General features: G+C 44.5%; 1 protein-coding gene across 1 annotated transcript in view; it reads right to left on the bottom strand.

The window, feature by feature from the left end:
- The window catches only part of TSPAN15 (tetraspanin 15), a 77,983-nt gene that overhangs the window by 10,619 nt on the left and 48,187 nt on the right, over positions 1 to 19,177 (bottom strand). The window contains exons 5-7 of the mRNA XM_029609668.1: positions 15,535 to 15,651; positions 10,128 to 10,175; positions 1,453 to 1,569 (exon numbers count right to left, since the gene is read on the bottom strand). Of these exons, the coding sequence (XP_029465528.1) occupies positions 1,453 to 1,569; positions 10,128 to 10,175; positions 15,535 to 15,651 (282 nt within the window). The remainder of the gene's footprint in view (positions 1 to 1,452; positions 1,570 to 10,127; positions 10,176 to 15,534; positions 15,652 to 19,177) is intronic.

Here is a 19,177-nt window from a genome sequence, read left to right as displayed (position 1 = left end):
GGAGGTGAATTTCCGCTGAAAATGTAGGCTACTACGTTTGGCTGAAAATAGGCATCTAATTTAGGTGTCTAAATATAGGAACTCAGCTGTTTTTGAATATCAGCCTCATTGCAACCCCTGCTGTGTCCTATCGGTGGGGCTACACTCCCTGTGGAACTGGTCGACAGGATTCTGCTGGGGGTCAAGGCACGGCCTCTAACAGAAGCAGAAAATTGTAGAAGAAAATAATTTTCATTTAGCAAAGTTTCCTTTATTTCTAAGGGTGTATAGTGCTGCACAATGAAGCACTATAATGAAGCCGAAAATGCCTCAGGATCATCATCAGTCCTATGCAATATGCTCCGCATGACAGATGATTTAACTTAAGTCTTGCTAGCCCAAATAAGCTTTCTGCTGTCTCCATTATTACATAGTAATTGACCCCTGACAAAGATATACTGCATCGAAACGCCACAGTGTTGGGTGTTCAGGATGATATAGGAGACAATTTAAATGTATTTATAACAACTGTTTCCTGTGGACTTGAAGTTCTTTGCAGGCAATCTACTTATCCTTCTGGGGTTTATAAGCTAAGTACTCAGACTTTATCTCTGCTTTGTCACATTTTTAATTTGCATATAAACATTTTTTTCTCCAAAAATATACTTGGGACCCCCAGTAACAAGTGTTATCCTGGATCGATGATTATCAATAACGGTGCAGTCAATGTGCCTATTTGTATGAGGTCACCTTAAGCAGAGCATTCAGTATTATTCAGCAAGCGCTGTGTATTGTTTATTCAAGTGAAATCTTTGGGTATGCACAATGAAGCTCGTCATCCTTGGGGAGCTTTTCCATACAGGTGGCATTCGAAGGTTGGCTCGGGGGCAAGGCCATGCACCACCATGTGGAAGATTCGATGCCTGTGCCTGCCTTCTCCTCCCGGGGCTGCCCGAGGCTAGAGATGCCAGGAGGGCAGCATTCACAGCCCTCGTGAGTAGGAAGTCTCAAGCATCACTCAACGGTAGCACCTACTGGCGGGATTTAAGGTGTGGGTCCTGCACTTCAAGGAGAAACACAGCTTGTGGGCACTGGCCAAGGTCCATCACTCTGATTGCTAAATGGTGTGGGGGGGGGGGGGGTAGATGGGGGTGAAGGAGAAAGAGTTATAAAGATTACAGGGAAAGCCCTCGGGGAGGTCTGAATGAAGGCTCACGGCACCATAGCTCTGTAGAGGCTGCTTCCTGTTGATCTGGATTCCCAAAGCAACAGGAAGAAACTTCCAGACCTCCCTCCCCCCCTAAAAGAAAAGTGGCATCTGAGTGGGCTTTCTGGATGTGCTGCATTAATGGCAACATTTCTTCCATTTCATAAGGCCTCACATTTACCAATATGAATGCATTTCTTATGTTAAGAACAATGAACCACATGTTTGCATTTTTTTTCAAAGTGCAAAGTGATATTCAACCTTACCTGTGGTACCAACACACCAAGCAAGACAAAAGCCATGATGCTATAGTTGTCCAAAAACCAAAGGATTACTGCATCGGTGCATCCTCGAGTGTATATGATATGTTGGACACTTAGGCGCTGGAAATTAGTGAAACAGAGAACAGTTACCACATGAGCCATCAAAGCTGCCCATTTTCCCTGCCTCTTACGATACCACAGACACTGCTTCCCTCCCTAGTCTTATTCTTTGCTTTCCCAAAACTGCAGGGGATCCTCCGTGATGCGTTTCTTAAATTCGGATGCTGTGTTCACTTCTCCTGAGAATGCACTACCCTTTCTGTGAAGAAACATTTCCTTTTTATGGTTTATTAAAATGTATATACTGTGATGTCATAAATCTCATAGCGGTTTACAATAAAATGAACATAGTCATATGAAAACACATAATAAAAATCATGTTATTCCTGAGTCTAACCCCTTTTCAGCCTCACAGTTTGACATTCATATTCTAGAGCAGGGGTCCCTAAACTATAGCCTGCAGGCCAAACCAGGCCCGCCAAGCTCATTCTTCCAGCCCGCGAACAGGTTTCACTTTTTTTTTTAATCATTTTGAACAAAAAAAAAAAAAAGCATGGTGGTGGCTAGTCTCTCCTTCTCCTTCTGACTCTTGCACTAGGGAGATTGAGGCTGTACAGACACAGAGGTAGGGCGGGAAGAAGCCACTGGAGCAGTGACCTGGCAGACATATTGTCTCCATCCCTGGCATGGCTCACATCACCATTCCTGAACTGCTGCTGGGAACAAGGAGAAGTGGCTGCAACATGGACTGACCATGTCAAAAAAAAAAACAACCCAGAGGAATCAGATATAGGAGGGGGAAGGGGAAGGAAGAGGGGATCACAAAGGAACCAGGTATGATGATGGGAGAGACAGAGGGGAGATGCAGACTGATGGGGGAAGGATAACGGGGCAGAGGGGCAATGTAGGCAGGGGAGGGTCCGGCAGAGGGGAGATGCAGGCAGGTAGGGCCAGGTGTGCTGGTGGGGAGGTAGAGGGTAGCACAGAAGGGAGGTAGAGGGTAGCACAAAAGAACCAGGTATACTGGTGGGGAAAGGGGAGGGAAGTAGAGTGAGCAAGAGTGTATGGGGGGTGCAAGAGGGATAGTGCCCTGCCATTCACCCCTTCCCAATCCCCAGGGGGCAGATGCTGATGCTGAGCAAGAGGGAAAGCAGATGGTAGGGGTTCCCTGGGGTGTGCCAGGGTTGATCCATTGCTAGAAACATTTTTCCTAATATCCTATCTGCCGTACCTCTGTGGGAATCCTGGCCCCATCTCCCCCTCTTCCACAGCATTTCAAATCACTAAAGGGGACAGACTCCAAGGGCTCTCTCAGTGATATGAAATATCGCATGTGGCTCTTCCCTTAAAAAGTTTGGAGGCCCTCTGTTCTGGAGCTTCCTTTCCAATGAAAAAAAAAATCTTGTTTCGTCTGCATTATGTATAACTCTCAGCTATTTGAATGTCTCCATATTTCCCTCCCCCCTTCTTCTGTAGGGTACACATATCTGGATCCTTACGTCTCACTCAAAGGGCATACATTTGGAAGCCCTTCGCTGGACTAACTGTAATCCCTCTATATCTTTTTGGAGATGCTTTCTCTGGCGCTGGACAAATGGCTTAAGATAAAAATTTCACCAAATGATTTGTCTAGAAGCTCTGTCACCACCTTTTCTCTGCTGGTTATAAATTGCTTTTCTTGTGCACCCCTCGCTAGCTTTTGCCACTGCCTCGACATACTGGTAACCTTGTGATCATCAGGCTGGTATGAATAATCCCAGATCCCTGTCCTGCTATGCATTTTTCTCCCTGGGTTTCTGTTCCCCAAATGCATGACTCTGCACTTCTTATTGCATCTAACCCTAATAAAGAGGAAAGTTACCCTGCACTTGCATAGCTGATATGCAAATTGAGCTCTGCAGGTCTGCCCTACGCTCCAGCTCCACCCCTCTGTATGGAAACTGAGCTCCACTATTCCCTGTTCTCTCTAGCTCCGCCCCTCTTTGTATTCTCCAATCTACAGTCTGCTATAACATGGAAAATGACCTTTATCCCCTCTCTCTGGGGCCGATGCAATAAAGTCACGTAGAAAGCGGGCGCTGAACAGTCAGCACCCGCTCTCTTAACGCGCTCCAGGCGCCCCCAAGGGGGGGGGGCGCCATGCAATATTAAAATTAGGGGGTCGCATTTATCGGCGTCGGTTTTCCTTACCAGCGGACAGCCACAAAAACAGACACTGATAAACCCAGCATTGGTTTTCGTGACTACTGTTCACCGGTAAGGAAAACCGACGCCGATAAACTCAGCGTCGGTTTACGTGATGGGTCCGACTGTCAATTTTTTTTTTTTTTACTTTTATTTTTCATCCTACTTAATAGGAGGCAGTACAGAAGAAAAGCAGTTTTTTCTGCTTTTCTGTACTTTTTTTTTTTGATGTGCACAGCTATTAACGCCTGCTCCAGACAGGCGTTAATAGATGACAGTTAAATGTGCGTCCAAGATGCACATTTTTTTTTTTTTTGCATCGGGAGTGAATGCCTAATAGCCTCATTCACATGCATTTGCATGTGATGATCGCTATTAGATTCACTCCGCGTTGGATGCGCGTTGAATATGCGCTAATCCCCTTATTGCATTACGGGATTGATTAGCGCCTATTCTACCCGCGTCCGACTGCAGGTTAACAGTGCGCTCGGCTCAGCGCAGCGTACTGCATCGGCCCCTCTGTCTGTAGTCTCCGGCTCTGCCCTTCTCTCTCTAAATTATCCAATCCCCTCTCTACTACCACACATCTTAATTGTGCATGTTGTACACTTCATAGTATTTCCCTGTCCTTGGACAGGATTTTACTACTAGTAAAATCATAGTTGCCAAACTTTTGACCATTGCTCAAAATGTCTTAGACCACGCCTTAATTTTTCTACTTCATCTGGAATGCCCATCCTGTTGCAGATCTTGGGTGTCATCTGGAAATAAGACCAACCTAACCTTTAGTCCCTCAATGATATCGCATATGAAAATATTGAATGAAGATGGATCCAGGACTAATCCCTCAGGCACGCCCTGATTGCTCCTTTTCCTTGGAACGAGGTCCATTTACCACTACCCTCTATTGCCTACCACTCAGCTAGCTCCTAATCCTTCTCATGACCCACCCCCAAGGCTGCTCAGCTTGTTCATGAGCAGAATTTTAATTTGTGTTGCAACAGACATATATTTGAACGTTAAGATACAGCACCTCAGCTGTACGGAGAAGCAATTTAAACCGTGCTCTCATTTCACAACGTGAGGATGTCACAACCTGCAGCCACAGAGCTGCATAAACTCCAATGTTATGGCCTCAGTTTTCTAAATGAAGAGCTGAAGAACTGAATTAGCAGCACGGGGGCTTCAAACTACTGCAGTAAAATTCGGTTTATTCGTGTTTTCTGAGGGCCAAGCAACACCCAACCTGCGTTACAATCGGCCTAATCCCATAGGGGTTCCAAGTGTCTTTTTTTACTTTTTTGCAGGGTTTTCTCTTTGGTACCTCAGCGGTGTATGTAAATACAATCTACATGTTGTTGTAACTGAATACTGTACTTTGAATGTCCTTTTCTGTAAAATCTGCTATAAATGAATAATTTTTGACTGTGGGGAGGGTGGGACCTTGGGAGGGAGGTGCAAGTCTGTAAGGTTCCCCCTAGGGCACCGAATACCCTTGGCACTGGATCTGTTTGCATTGCAAGAGGGGCCCCCAGCTTTAAGCGCCTTGAAGAGGGCCATCCCTACCCCCACCCCCGCCAAAGGAAACAGAGAGCCCCCATGGGTTGCACGGTAGCCCCAGCTGCCCCCTGATGTGCCCCTTTGTCCTGTCCAGAAAAGAGAGGGGGTTACATATTCATTTCTCATTCCAAAACCGCATCCAAAAAAATCATCTGAGCTTGACTGATTTTATTGCTTTCTTTCATGGCTTTTATTTTTCATTTTATTCTTTGGTCTTTTTTAAAATTCTGTTTGATAGGACTGTTTTCTCCTCCCCCCTTGGGCTTCCAGCTCAGTGGGAACCAGGGCCAGGATCTGGCGCCATGAGCCTTCATTCACAAGCTACCTGGGGATTTTATATTCCTTCCCAACTTGCTTTACTCCAGCCCTCTGACCAATGGCTGCGAGTGCTCTCTCTCTCTCCAGCATCCCCAGCCCTGGCCAAATGAGACCGCAGACGACTTGATATGGGAATTGAACCATTCTGCATATCGAATCCAGGAACAAAACAGGAATTCAGTTATAGCAAAACTCCGCCAAGTCAATTTCTAGCTAACAAAGGATTCTCCCTCTCTCTTCTCTATGATACACATTTTTTAGGTCCAAGGGACACAGGCAGTGCAATTCTGATAGTCCTTCTCTGGACTTCTCACATCCTTTTGGAGATACAGACTCTAGAACTGGAACCCAGTTCTCCACATGAGGTTTCACCAATGACTTTTACAGCAATACTGTTGCCTCCTTTTTTCCTGCTGGCAATGCCTCTCCCTGGGCATCCTCGTATTCCTTTGACTCTGGCCGCTGCCTTGTCACACTGTTCTGCACCCATAGATCATCAGCCATGATCACTTAACCCTCTCTGTCCTGTTTGGTGAACATCCGTATCTCGCCGCCCTTGGATTTCTGCTCACAGGGATGGGAAATTTCAAAGTCATTTCTGCAGATAAAATCCTGCTGTACCCGCAGAAATGGACTGATTGCAAAATGCTCGCCCTATATATGGGTAAAAATGCATGGGAAGGGCCTCTCTGCACCTGCCATAACGTGCAGTAAACACAGGAACCCCTTACAGTTCCTGGGGGGGGATTGGAACTGTGCATATAGGGGTAGATTTTATAAACTTGAGCGTGCGCGTCCATGTGCACGTGCTACCCGGACGCCCGATTTTATAACTTACACGTGCAGGTGCGAGCATGTTATAAAATCGGGGGTTGGCGCGCACAAGGGGGTGCACATTAGTGCAACTTGTGCGCGCCGACGCCCGCAGCCTTTCCCTGTTCCCTACCCCTTCCCCTAACCTTCCAGCCCCCTAGCCCTATCCTAACCCCCCCAAAAAAATTCTCATCTTTTGCGCCTGCTCAAAGCAGGCGCAGGTTGCGAGCATTGGCACGCCATCCCCCAGCTGTGCCAGGGGCCTCTAGCCCCGCCCCCGGACTGCCACTTTCCTGAAGCCCTGGGACTTGCACACGTCCTGGGGCTTTACACGCTTGGCCGGGCCTTTTTAAAATAGGCCCGGCGCGCGTAGGGCTTTTAAAATCTGGCCCATAATTTTGAATTTTCAAAAGTATATGCATAGTCTTTGCTGCACAAATTAGCAGGTACAAATGAGAGTGGGTCCTTTTTCTGGGCTAAATTTCAAAGAAAAACTATGCACATTCTTTCCCTTTGAAAACAAGTGCAAAGTCTATGGATAAAAATGACCCACGGACTTTGCACTTATGTGGACAGTCTTAAACATAACCCCCGATGCATAACTCAATATTCTGCTGCATTGCATGTAAGCTGCTGTGCACTCCACCAGGCCTCCTGTAGGAGAGTCACTGTGCTGCAGACCTCATTAACATCTGCAAAAAGACAAAGCTTTCCTAGTAACCCCTCTGCAATCCATCACGTGACATACGAAAATATTGAACAGAACTGACCCCAGGACGGATCCCTTGAGGGTCCTTCACTAATAAACCTCTCTCTCAGGAGTGAACTTCATTTACCACTACCCTCTCTTGTCTGACATTCAGCCTGTTATTAACCCACTCCGCCACCTTGGAGCCCAGCCCTAGGCTGCCTCTTATATGAGACAGTGTCAGACAATAGGACAAATTACTTAACCTTCAAAAAGCTCTTCTACCAAACAGAAGGAATCTAATTCCTGTAATCCTTTTATTCCTTGATGGAGAAGTTTGGATATTTTATGGTTTATGTCTTGTCTGGCAAAATTGGGGTTTTCACTGCTTCTTTTTGTTGATAATTGAAAGAATACAGTTTTGCTACGAGTAACTACCCTTCAAGCAGGAGGAATAAGCCTGATGACTTGCACTTTTTGCTTCTTGTAGTGTTAATTATATATGCTGAGTAGCAATACAATACAAACAATGGACCTGCCTAAGGTTTGCTCTTTTTATTTTGGATTAGGCTTTGGCAGTCCCTGTTTTGTATTGGTTTGGGAACACAGCATTAAAATGATTCAATAGCTTACACTATTTCCTGTCTAATTAAAGTTATATAATGCTTGTGATAGTCTTATATTGGCATATTACCTAACTTTAATCTGATTTGCTTGCTTGTATTTCCCAAGATAGGCTGGGCCCCTGATCTGATTATGGGGCCTATTGATAAGATTACGATAAATATTTAACACATATTGAAGTAGATCTTAAAAAAGTACGCCGGATTTTATAAGATACGCACGTAGCTGCGCGTATCTTAAAAAATCCGGGGTCGGCGCACGCAAGGCTGCGCAAAATCGGCAGCCTGCGCACGCTGAGCCGCGCAGCCTGCCTCCGTTCCCTCCGAGGCCGCTCCGAAATCGGAGCGGCCTCGGAGGGAACTTTCCTTCCGTGTCCCCCCACTTCCCCTCCCTTCTCCTATCTACCCCATCCCCTAGCCCTACCTAAATCCTTCCCTACCTTTTGTTGTGCAAGTTACGCCTGCTTGAAGCAGGCGTAACCTGCGCGCGCCCCCTCAGCATCCCCCGGCACAGGCCACAGTGCCGGGGGACTCGGGACCGCCCCCGAACCATCACCACGCCCCCGGACCCATCCCGGACCACCCCCTGACCCCCAGACATGCCCCCAGGACACACCCCTGGACTGCTGACACGCCCCCCCGGACACGCCCCCTCCCGCTCCTTTTACGAAGCCCCGGGACTTGCGTGCACTGGCGGCCTATGCAAAATAAGCGCGCCGGCTCAGGGCTTTTAAAATCTAGCCCATTGTTAGTAAATGGGGCCTATTTGCTAACAATGTATATTGATAAGTAGGTCCCTGTCTTTGTCCGCTTTGCCTCATTGAATGTAAACCAGTATTTCTGGAGTAGCTATCTTTTTTGCTGGATTTTTCTACAATTCTATTTGTCTTCCAAAAAATATACCAAGGTGCGTCTTGCTACAAGAATGATGCATCACTGCAAAACTAGGGAGAGAGTGTTCTCTGAGCAGGGCCAGAGCTGTGGAATGCCCTCCTAGAGAAGCAGAGGGCTGAAACAGATCTGAAGATCTTCAGAAGAAATCTAAAGGTATATTTGTTTGCTGAGGCATTTATGTCTTGCTCAGAAACAACAAAATAATTGCCTCTACTGACAGCTGGTTAGCAGATATCTATCATAAGAATGCTACAGTATAAAAGTGAGAACAGGTCTCTAACATTGTCCATCAGTTTGGTATACCTACCAATTGGTATCTTTATTAGTTTTAAATGTTTTATGTTTGTTTTAATTTAATTTTGTAAGTTTTTAGTTTATGCGTGTTTGCTTGTAATTTGCTTAGGATATGAAGGAATCATTTATATTTTAAATAAATAAATAAATAAATGGATGGATGGATGAACTGGAACATGAACTTTTTTGATGTTCCCTGAAAAATAAAAACCCTCTCAAAGGTCTTAAAGACCAACAGTTAGATGGAAAGTGAAAAGAACCTAGATTATTTACTCACTCAAATTTAGCCAACACTACTAACAAATATCTTGAAGCGATTTACATAATATATATTGCTCATATAAATCATACAATATACAATAAGCATAAAATCTCAAATTAATACAAGAAAAGGTGAATTTTAAAAGTCCGGCGTGCACATCAATTAGGGGATGTATGTACAAGTATGGGCTTATATGTGCTGATCAAATTTTAAAAGCTACTCAGATGTATGTGCATCTCCTGCTGCATGAATATCTCACTTGGATTCAAAAAGGGGCGTGGCGTGGCGTGGCCAAGAGATATGCGCATAAATACTTACACACCCACAGGTCCAGGGCTGCGTAACTTTGCTTCTGCTATTGACAAGGTGTAAGTCTTAATAAAAGTATTTCTAGGCATCGCAAAAGGGCTTTAGGGGTCTGGGTTAACTGGGGAGAGTGTAGGCTATTAATGTTTAAACTTTATTGAAAAGCCATAATACAGCAGACAATCGTGTAGTGCTCAGTGGTTTCTGACGCACTCTACACATAATTGCAAAGTGTACAATTTTAACATTTGAGTGTAGGCTATTAAACTAGGAGAGTTTGGAGGCCCTAGTTCTAGACTGGGTGGACTGGTGGATGAACTGGTGAAACTGGTCATGGTATGGATGCGCACTGGTTATACAATTCCCTGACTTACGCAGCTGAAACCCGATTTACGTGGCTGGGTGCGCACAAACTTAAAATTGGGTGCATATGTGCACGCACCCAGGCTATTTTATAACTTGTGCGCATATGTGCGCCCACACGCCGTTTGAAAATTAACATCCCTGACAGCATCTAATAAATAAAGAAGAAACACAGCTATCTTAAATGTTTCCCTCTCTACCCTGGTCAACTTTTGATGTTATTGCACTATTATAAATAATTCATTCACTACCTTTTTGAAGCATTCGACAATATAAACATTTTAAAACTAGCATGAAGGTCTGAAATAATTACCTCTTGGTTGAGAGTTTTATAGCCACACAAAGTGTTCATGACAGCGGTCTAAAATAAAAATAAAATGACCTTAAAAACTGAAAAAAATATTTCACATTTCTATGCATTATCTTTTTATTGTGGGGGTAATTTGTGGGATAACAAGCCATTTAAACATAAATAACTTGGGTTTATGCACCTAAATGGCTTGTTATAACATTGCCTTGGGTTTGTCCACATGAAAATATGCACATAGCCCCAGGGTCGGTGCTTCCGTTAGGCAAACTAGGCAGTCGCCTAGAGCGCCAGAAATGTGGGGGTGGCAAAACCCTGCCATCATGAGGCCCAAAGGGGTGCTGTGTCAGAGCTGATACCGCCAAATAATGGAGAACTGTGTAGGAGCCACTGCCGCTGGTAGGAGGGAGTGCTGCGCTGATGTTGCCATCAATAGGTAAGTTGGGGGAGGGGATATTTGACTGAAGGTTCGCTGAGGATGAGAAATACTCTTGCACTGGCCCTGCATAACCCAAAGTCATGCATATTTTTATGTGCACAAAAAAAGGTGTTCCTGGAGGCAAGGTTGGGGAAGAGTTGGGATTTATATGCATGCTTTTGATTTTAAAAAGTATACGTATAAATTAACATACATAGATGATGCTTTGCAAAGAGCCAGTGTAATTTTGTGCAGGTTAGCTTGTGCCGGTTCTTAGGGAGAATTTTCATAGTGAGCTTATGCATAAGGCCGCTTAGAAAACTGGTATAATGAATGTGAGTAGGCAAGCATAACTTACATGGGTTATTACAAAATCATCCTCTTTATCCATTCAACATCTGCCAAAAGTACAATGAAACAATTCACAAGTTATTGTTAGATGTGGTAGTAAAAAAATTCTATTGTCTCAGAGTTTTAGGGGGTATGCACACTTTCTTTTGTTTCAGAGGAGGCTTCTGTTGGGGTATTTTTTTGTTTGATGTCATCTTGTTTTCCATTTGCTTGTGCACATTTTGCAAATAACATGCACAAAATTATTTTGCATGCACTATTTGCATTTTTATGCATGTTCAAATGGAAAACAAAATTCAAATGAATTTCATCTGGGTTTTTTTTGTTCCCTTTTGAAATTAGCCTTTCATGTCATTTCAAAACGATTCACACCCTTAAAGGTTTCACTGTTGAATGTGGAATAGTTAAACTTGTTCTAGTACATTCTCCTGTAGGGCCTTCGCTACCATAACAGTAAGTCAAAAAATAATTCATAAGGCAACAACTACTGCTTTATAATTTAAAGCAGACGTGCTTGTTTTATTTTAAGAGAAGGTTTAATCCTCCTGGTGGGCCCAATGTCTAGGTTCTAAATTTCAGCCAAAAGGTCAAGAAGGGACCTTCCTTAGCTCATGACTTAGACTTGTCCCTTTACTTAAAAGAGACCATCTGTATGTAAAAACAATTGCATTTTTCTGTGACTGGGCCAGCCCTTATTGTGGAAAAGGAGGAGAATTGAGGTAATGGTGTTTTCTGAAGCAATTGTGATTTAAAAAAAAAAAAAAAAAATCACAGTTCATAGTTGTGTTCTGCATTTTCAGATTTTATTTAAAAGAATCCAAATCTGCACATTTTTCTGGGTTTTTCTTCCAAACATAAAAACTACATTGAAATTGGGATTAAAAAGAAGAAAAAATTGGTTTAAATTGTGGAACTTAATAATAATAATAATAATAATAATAATAATAGAGGCTGATATTCAAAAAAAGCTGCGCTCTTAAATGTTGGCACTTAAGTTTGAAGCCTATTTTCAGTCAGGAGTATTCATTTTCAACTGAAGATTCACCTAAATTTAGGTCCCTAAAACTCAGAGCCCAAATGTAAGCCTGATATTCATTTGCTAGATTTAGGTTTCTAGCAGGTCGATACAGTAAGGCCGCGGTAGAAACAGTGCGGCAGTGTCAGGCGCACCCTTCCTCCCCGCACGCACAGTCCTCTAGACCTAGCGCCTGATACTCTCTTCTAATCGCATGCAAATGCATGCCGCGGCTGTAAAGCGTTAGGGAAGGGTTATGCCCGCGCAACCCATTTTACTGTATAGGCGCTTAATACAGCGCCTATACAGTAACCTGGGTGCGCTGGTACCTGTCATTTCAAATGTCATTTCAAATGAAATTTGAAATGACAGGCACCGGGAGGAGGGAGGCGGCGAAGCGACTTACTTCCTGCCTTTGGTTTTTTTGCTTTGCCGCTGTGTCTCACCTCCTCCCGGAGCAGGGCACGAAAGCAGTCTTGCTCCGGGAGGAGGTGAGACACAGCGGCAAGCAAAAAAACCAATACTTTTCTGAGCCATCAGCAGCGGCGGCGGGATCCGGGGGGGGGGGGGGGGGGGGGGGGGGGTACGTGTTCGATCGGGCGAATAGGCAGGTAGGCGACAGCGGCGGCGGCGGCGCAGCAAAAAAAACCAAAGCGACAAAAGTAACTTACTTTTCCGCGGCAGTGGGGCAGGGGCAGCGGGATCGGGGGGGGGGGTAGGCGGCGTGTTCGATCTGAGCCATCAGTAGCTCCCCCGATGAAGATGGCCGCCTGCACGGGGGAAAGCGTGCAATTGGCCGCTGAAGACGTGACGTCACGACGTTTGGCGTCACGGGGTGTGACGTCACGTCCTCAGCGGCCAATTGCACGCTTTCCCCCGTGCAGGCGGCCATCTTTTTGTCTTCGTCGGGGGAGCTACTGATGGCTACTGATGGCTCAGAAAAGTTTTTTTTTTTCCCCACCTACCCACCCGCCCGATCGAACACGCTGCCTACCCCCCCCCCCCCCGATCCTGCTCCCGCTGTCGCTGCCCCGCAAAAGTAAGTTACTTTTGTCGCTTTGGTTTTTTTTGCTGCGCCGCCGCCCCTGTCGCCTACCTGCCTACTCGCCCGATCGAACACGTACCCCCCCCCCCCCCCGGATCCCGCCGCCGCTGCTGATGGCTCAGAAAAGTTTTTTTTTTTCACCTACCCGCCCGCCCGATCGAACACGCCGCCGCTACTGATGGCTCACGCCGCCGCTGTCGCCTACCTGCCTACTCGCCCGATCGAACACGTACCCACCCCCCCCGGATCCCGCCGCCGCTGCTGATGGCTCAGAAAAGTTTGTTTTTTTTTCCACCTACCTGCCCCCCGATCCCGCTGCCCCTGCCCCCTCGCTGCCTACCCTATGTTCTTTAAATTATGTGGATCAGTTACAGTGCAGATAAGTGTGGGATTGGGGAGAGGTCCCCCAGAAAATTAAAGAACCCCCCCAGTGTTTAAAAAATTATAACAGTTCTTAATAAAAGTAAAACCTCTCTTTTCCCGTTCCCTTGCGATTTTGGCACTACACTACACTAACACCTACTAGGGGGAGGCGGTAAACTAACATGTTAAGGCCGCGGCAAAACAGCAGGTTACTGAGGAGATAGTATCAGCGCCCGTTACAGTATCGGAGGGGAATAGCTAATTCCTTCATTATACAGCTTTTTCGTTCATTTACATGCTGGGTGCGGAAAGGGTTATGTGTCTATTTTAGGAAGCGCTAAGGACGCGTGAAACTGGAGACTGGATCGCTGGATGGCCTTACTCGTCTGTATTGTGCGCTCCCAGCACGTTACAGACGGGGAATCTTTAACTGAACGTTACTGTATCGACCTGTAGGTTAGGTGTCTAATGCTGAAAATCAGTGCTAAGCACCTAATTATTTTCCCCTGCCCCAACTGCTTCCCTGTAGCCACTCACTCTTTAGGAGCTTAAATTAAAGCACTTAGACCTAGTACATTTTCAAAAGGGCCAATTTAGAAGCCTAAATCTCAAAGTTAGTCAACTAAACCCTTTGAAAATGGGTCTCACTACATTTGAATCCATATATACTTGCAAATAAAGTTTTCTTATAGGGAGATAAAGGGTAGATGCAGAAGTGAAGGATGCCTTTGCCTTGTCTCCATATAAGCAACTTCTCCCTGCAGTCAGTAGCACCGAAGGAAGGGATAAGCTAGGGTTTTTCCATCCACTGACTTACCTGCCCTGGGGGCAATACACAAATACCTAACAAACGACACATTCTCCTGATCTGCAGTTGGCTCTTTTAAAAAGAAGGAAGCCTCTGACCCTCCCCCCCCCCAGATGAAGCAGACATCCAGTTTTGAAATCATTTAGCTAGCAAAAATTTCCAGGCCTTCAGTTTTGTAGTCCCCCCTTGAGAGCTGCACCCTCTCCCAAATTCACAGGCCGATACAGTAAAAGTTGCGGGACAGCGGGCGAGCGCCTGCTTTCCCGGCGTGTGCACAGGCCACTCTCCTGTGCATGCGATTCAGTAAAAAAAAATATTCAAATTAGGGCGTGTCCCTAGCGCCTCTTTTTTGACAGGATTGGTGGCTGTCAGCGAGTTTGACAGCCGACGCTCAATTTTGCCGGCATCGGTTCTCAAACCTGCTGACAGCCACGGGTTCGGAAACCAGACGCCGGCAAAATTGAGCGTCTGGTTTTCAACCCGCGAGCCGATTTAACTTTTTTTTTTTTTTAATTTTTAATTATTTTTAACTTTTGGGACCTCCGACTTAATATCGCCATGATATTAAGTCGGAGGGTGTACAGAAAAGCAGTTATTACTGTTTTTCTGTGCACTTTCCCGGTGCTGGCAGAAATTAACGCCTACCTTTGGGTAGGCGCTAATTTCTGAAATTAAAATGTGCGGCTTGGCACATTTTACTTACTGAATCGCGGGAAAAACTAATAGGGCCATCAACATGCATTTGCACGTTGCGGGTGCTATTAGTTTTGGGGGGGTTGGACGCACGTTTTCGACGCGCTATTACCCCTTACTGAATAAGGGGTAAAGCTAGCACGTCGAAAACACACGTCCAAACGCGGGTTAACAGTGCGCTCCACCGGAGCGCACTGTATTGTATCGGCCTGTCAGTGTATCGGTCAGTGCTGTATCAGCAAGAATGCAGATAGGTTTCTCGGCAATTGTAGCGTCTTTGATGGAGGAGATCCAAGGATCCGTAGAACAGCCAACATTGGCATTGTAGTGGACATAGGTGGGATTTGCTCATTCCCTTGGCAGTTCCGCCTGAGAATCTACTGCTACTGCCAAGCATGGAGAGGATGAAATTTAGTCCACATTGAGTGAGCCCTCAGGAAAAATACATACTTCTGCTTTTTGACATTACAAACAAAGCAGTTGCTAAAGCAGTGAATACTGTAATGGACCTAGACTAAATAGTAAAGTGAATGGCATCCCTCCTGCAGGAGTTAAAGCATCTTCACTTCTGGAGCTAGCACTTAAGCAGGCCACTTCCCCAGCAAAGATAACTCTCAAGACAATATGAAGTGACAGGATAAAGATTCTTCCATTCTTAAGAGCTCCTCAAGCTTTCATAGGCACAAGGAGCATTTATTACTGGAGATTATCCATACATACCTTATTGCTTACACAACAAGTGTAAGGAACTCCACAAGCTAACGGCCCTGGGGCAGAACATTCGTGATATGCATTTGTGTCCCAGTCTTTAAAATCTGCACCACCGCAGCACTTGAACTGAAATAAAGAAATAAGCTACTGAAAATGTTGCATTGTAAGAGAAAACATTTGCTAAAAATTCTTCAGTTGTAAAAATAATTTCTGATAAGGCAGTATCAACTCAAGAAATGCCATAGCAACCAATTCTTGCTTTAAGGGTTCAATACCAAATCAAATATGGATTCGACTGGAAGCATGGTCAAGTAACGATTAATAGAAACTATAAAAATAAAAGCACACACACCTTCACCATCAAAGGATAGTCACAAAAAAAGATGAAGGGCTAAAACCAGCCAATCAGAGTATCAGGCTTGGGGCCCAAGATGGCGGTGTGAACAGCTGCAAGGGAAGTCGCTCTGCTCTATTCCTGCTACCTGTTAATGATGCCTCCAAAAAGAAAGGGAAAGGTTCGGGTCTTTCCCCCGGAGTCAGCCTTACCTTCTGGGCAGAGACCGATAACATCCTTTGCGACGTCAACAGTGGATGTAAGGAGTGAAACTGTCCCTGCTTTGGCATTTGGAGAGGGAGCTCCGGTGCTGTATGGGGAAACCATCTTGAGTCCCCCTGATTATCGGCCACTACCGCTACCGGCGTCGCTATTACCATCACAAGGTGCAGCGCAGAGAGATGACATCATCCCCGCGGTGGGTTGGGGAAGCCAAAGCAGAGGAACAACGCTGCTGCCTCAGTTCTCCTCCAATATGCTGGATGCAGCAACGCTGAAAGAGTCTGAGGAGTTTGAATTGCCAGTATCACCGGTGGACCTTGTGGATGAAGAAAGAAAGATCTTGGCAATGGACCCTTCTGGAGCGGCTGCTGTCAGGAAAGGGAGTGAGTTTTACCAGTTGCCCCTGAAACTGGCCGTGGTGACCCTAGAAGCGTTATGGGATCTGGTGGCTAGCCTTGGAGGGCTAGTGAAGGACTGCCAAAGTAAATATGCAAATCTGGCTACAGAAGTACAAACCCGTAACCTGAATTTGGGAGGTCAGATTAAGGACTTAAATAAGAGGGTCAAAGTGGTGGAGCAAACTACATTGCAAGCCCAGGCTATTAATATTAAATTGGTAAAGGACTATGGAATTCAGATTAAAAGATTAGACTATCTGGAAAATCATGTCCAGCATCTAAATCTAAGGTTTTTAAATTTTCCTCGTGTGCTGGGAGAAAATACTGGTAGCATTCTCAAAAAATTCATTTTGGAAAATTTAAAATTTGAAGATGTGAAAATTCCATTGGTAAATAAAGCTTATTTTAAATCTAACGTTAGTAAAATTCCTAGAGCTAACTAGTTAGAAGCCATTATTAATCTCACCCAATTTTTGGAAAATTCAACAGCAGCGATCATTGATCGTGCAACGTTACTTGGGTCCTTTGTGACAGAAAACGATGTGAGCGAAGTAATGAGACGGTACTTCACCTTCATCTCTCACCTTCTATTAGAAGGTGAGAGATATATTCCAGAAGATAAATTCCAGAAGAAGAGACCACATCACCCCCATTCTAAAAGATTTACACTGGTTACCTATACACTTCAGAATTCTACACAAGTCCATCACCATCATCCATAAAACCATCCATTCCCAAGCCCCGCTAAACCTCCAAATTCCCCTCAGACTACACACTTCATCCAGACCCATCAGAGAAGCATACAGGGGTTCCCTGCTTATCCCACCAACTAAATCTACACACCATCTAGCACTCAGAGACTGGGCCTTTTCTACAGCGGGCCCCTCTATCTGGAATACCTTACCACCCGATCTCAGACTGGACCCTTGCTTATTAACATTCAGAAAAAGGCTTAAGACTTGGTTATTTAAACAAGCCTTTCCAGAGCCTAACTAAGTCACTAATATCCATTAAGAGACCTTACTGCATAATGTAAATTATTTACTTCTGTAAAAATATTTGTTTTATTCTTTTCTCCTCCCCCTCTAGTTCCAGAAACCCTGTTATAATGTAACTTTTGTTTGTTTCCTCTGCACTTGTTAAATGTACAAAGTTATTGCACCCCCCCCCCCCCCCCCCCCCGTTATCTGTAAACCGGCATGATATGATTTTATCATGAATGCCAGTATAGAAAAGCTCTAAATAAATAAATGATCGAGCTGTTATAATATTTCCTGATTTTTCTAGGACCACCCAATTAAGGAGGAGGGAATTTCTTAGTATGAGACCACAAGCTTTACTTCTGGGATATACGTTTGTGTTAAAATACTCTTGTAGATGTATTGTTCGAGGTAAAGAAGAATGTTTTGTCTTGACTTTGTTGGAACAGTTGAAATCCTTCTTAAATGCCAGGAGCTTGAACACCAATGCTGGGTAACAGATCCCTAAGATAATCGAGTAATTGTTTATTCACCGTATCCGTTAAGGTGTTTTTCTGTTTCTTTATGTACTCCCCTTAGTATTACTGGGCCTCTTTTTCTTTTCTTGAATTTACCTCGTAGAAAAGTGATGTAACTTTTGTTGTTATCTAGTGAATTGGAGATTACGTTAATGAGTATGTATGGTATGTTACATATCTTTTTCTTTTCTGTATAGAGTAAGATGTATGCTTAATTTATGAAAAATTAATAAATTGTGAATTATAAAAAAGAAGAAAGACTAACACATCTCAGATGAAGCGAATTAAAAGGTAGTAACCAAAATGATGCTATAAGTTCAATCTGCAGTCTTCTGCCTGCAGTGGGTTCTAGACCACATTTGTAAAGCACACTATAATTCTTATCATCCTTTACCACTCACAAAAATTATTATTTTATTAATGCCTCCCTCAGGAAATGTTAGCCATTAAAATATCCAAAATAACTCCAAATACTCATCAGCATCAATGTTCCTATTAGACTTTTGAGCCACATTCAGCTCAGCTACAAAGCTCACAAATGACAGTTTAGCTGCATATTACCCGACACTGACGGGATTTCAGCAATCAATCGCCTGCATCAGGAGGGTACATTCCTTAGCAGCTCTCTAAAACTGAAAACAAAAGAAATCTCTCTAAAGATCATTTTACATAAAAACAATTCACATAAAACCACTGGGGCATTCATATATTAAATCAAAAACCTACCTTCCAAAGTCCTATGAATGCAGTCAACATGGCACTGGGCAATTCCCAGCCTTATATATGTAACCCTTTTGTTTGACATGGCATTATCCTTCAGGGCACACAAAAATAATGTATATCTCTGGGGCTGTATTCCTTTTGATTTCCCCTCTTTTTTTGTGACCCCCAAGGGTGAGTCCTCTCTGTGGGGGAGAAGCTGTTGCTTTTTCGCCCAGGCAGTGGTGGAATCTCTCTCCCCGTGTGTCAGTAAATCTACTGAATTGCTGAGGTGCTGCAGGACTGGGAACAGATGAGCAGGTTATTTCAAACTGAATCAATGTCCAGCTCACAAATAACTTGAAAGTACAGGTGAATTTGTCCTCCCCTCTGCGTACATGGTGATGACTCAGGTTCCTGGGGGATTCCTAACACTCCTGAAGTAAATGTGTAAGAGGCCCAGTCTCTGAGAGAAATCCTGCTCAGCTTGGGATCTCCTCA

The sequence above is a fragment of the Rhinatrema bivittatum genome, chromosome 7 (genome assembly GCF_901001135.1).
Source record: "Rhinatrema bivittatum chromosome 7, aRhiBiv1.1, whole genome shotgun sequence".
Classification (NCBI taxonomy): Eukaryota; Metazoa; Chordata; class Amphibia; order Gymnophiona; family Rhinatrematidae; genus Rhinatrema; species Rhinatrema bivittatum.
Note: the sequence above shows the minus strand (reverse complement) of the source record. Positions and strands in the feature narration are given on the sequence as shown.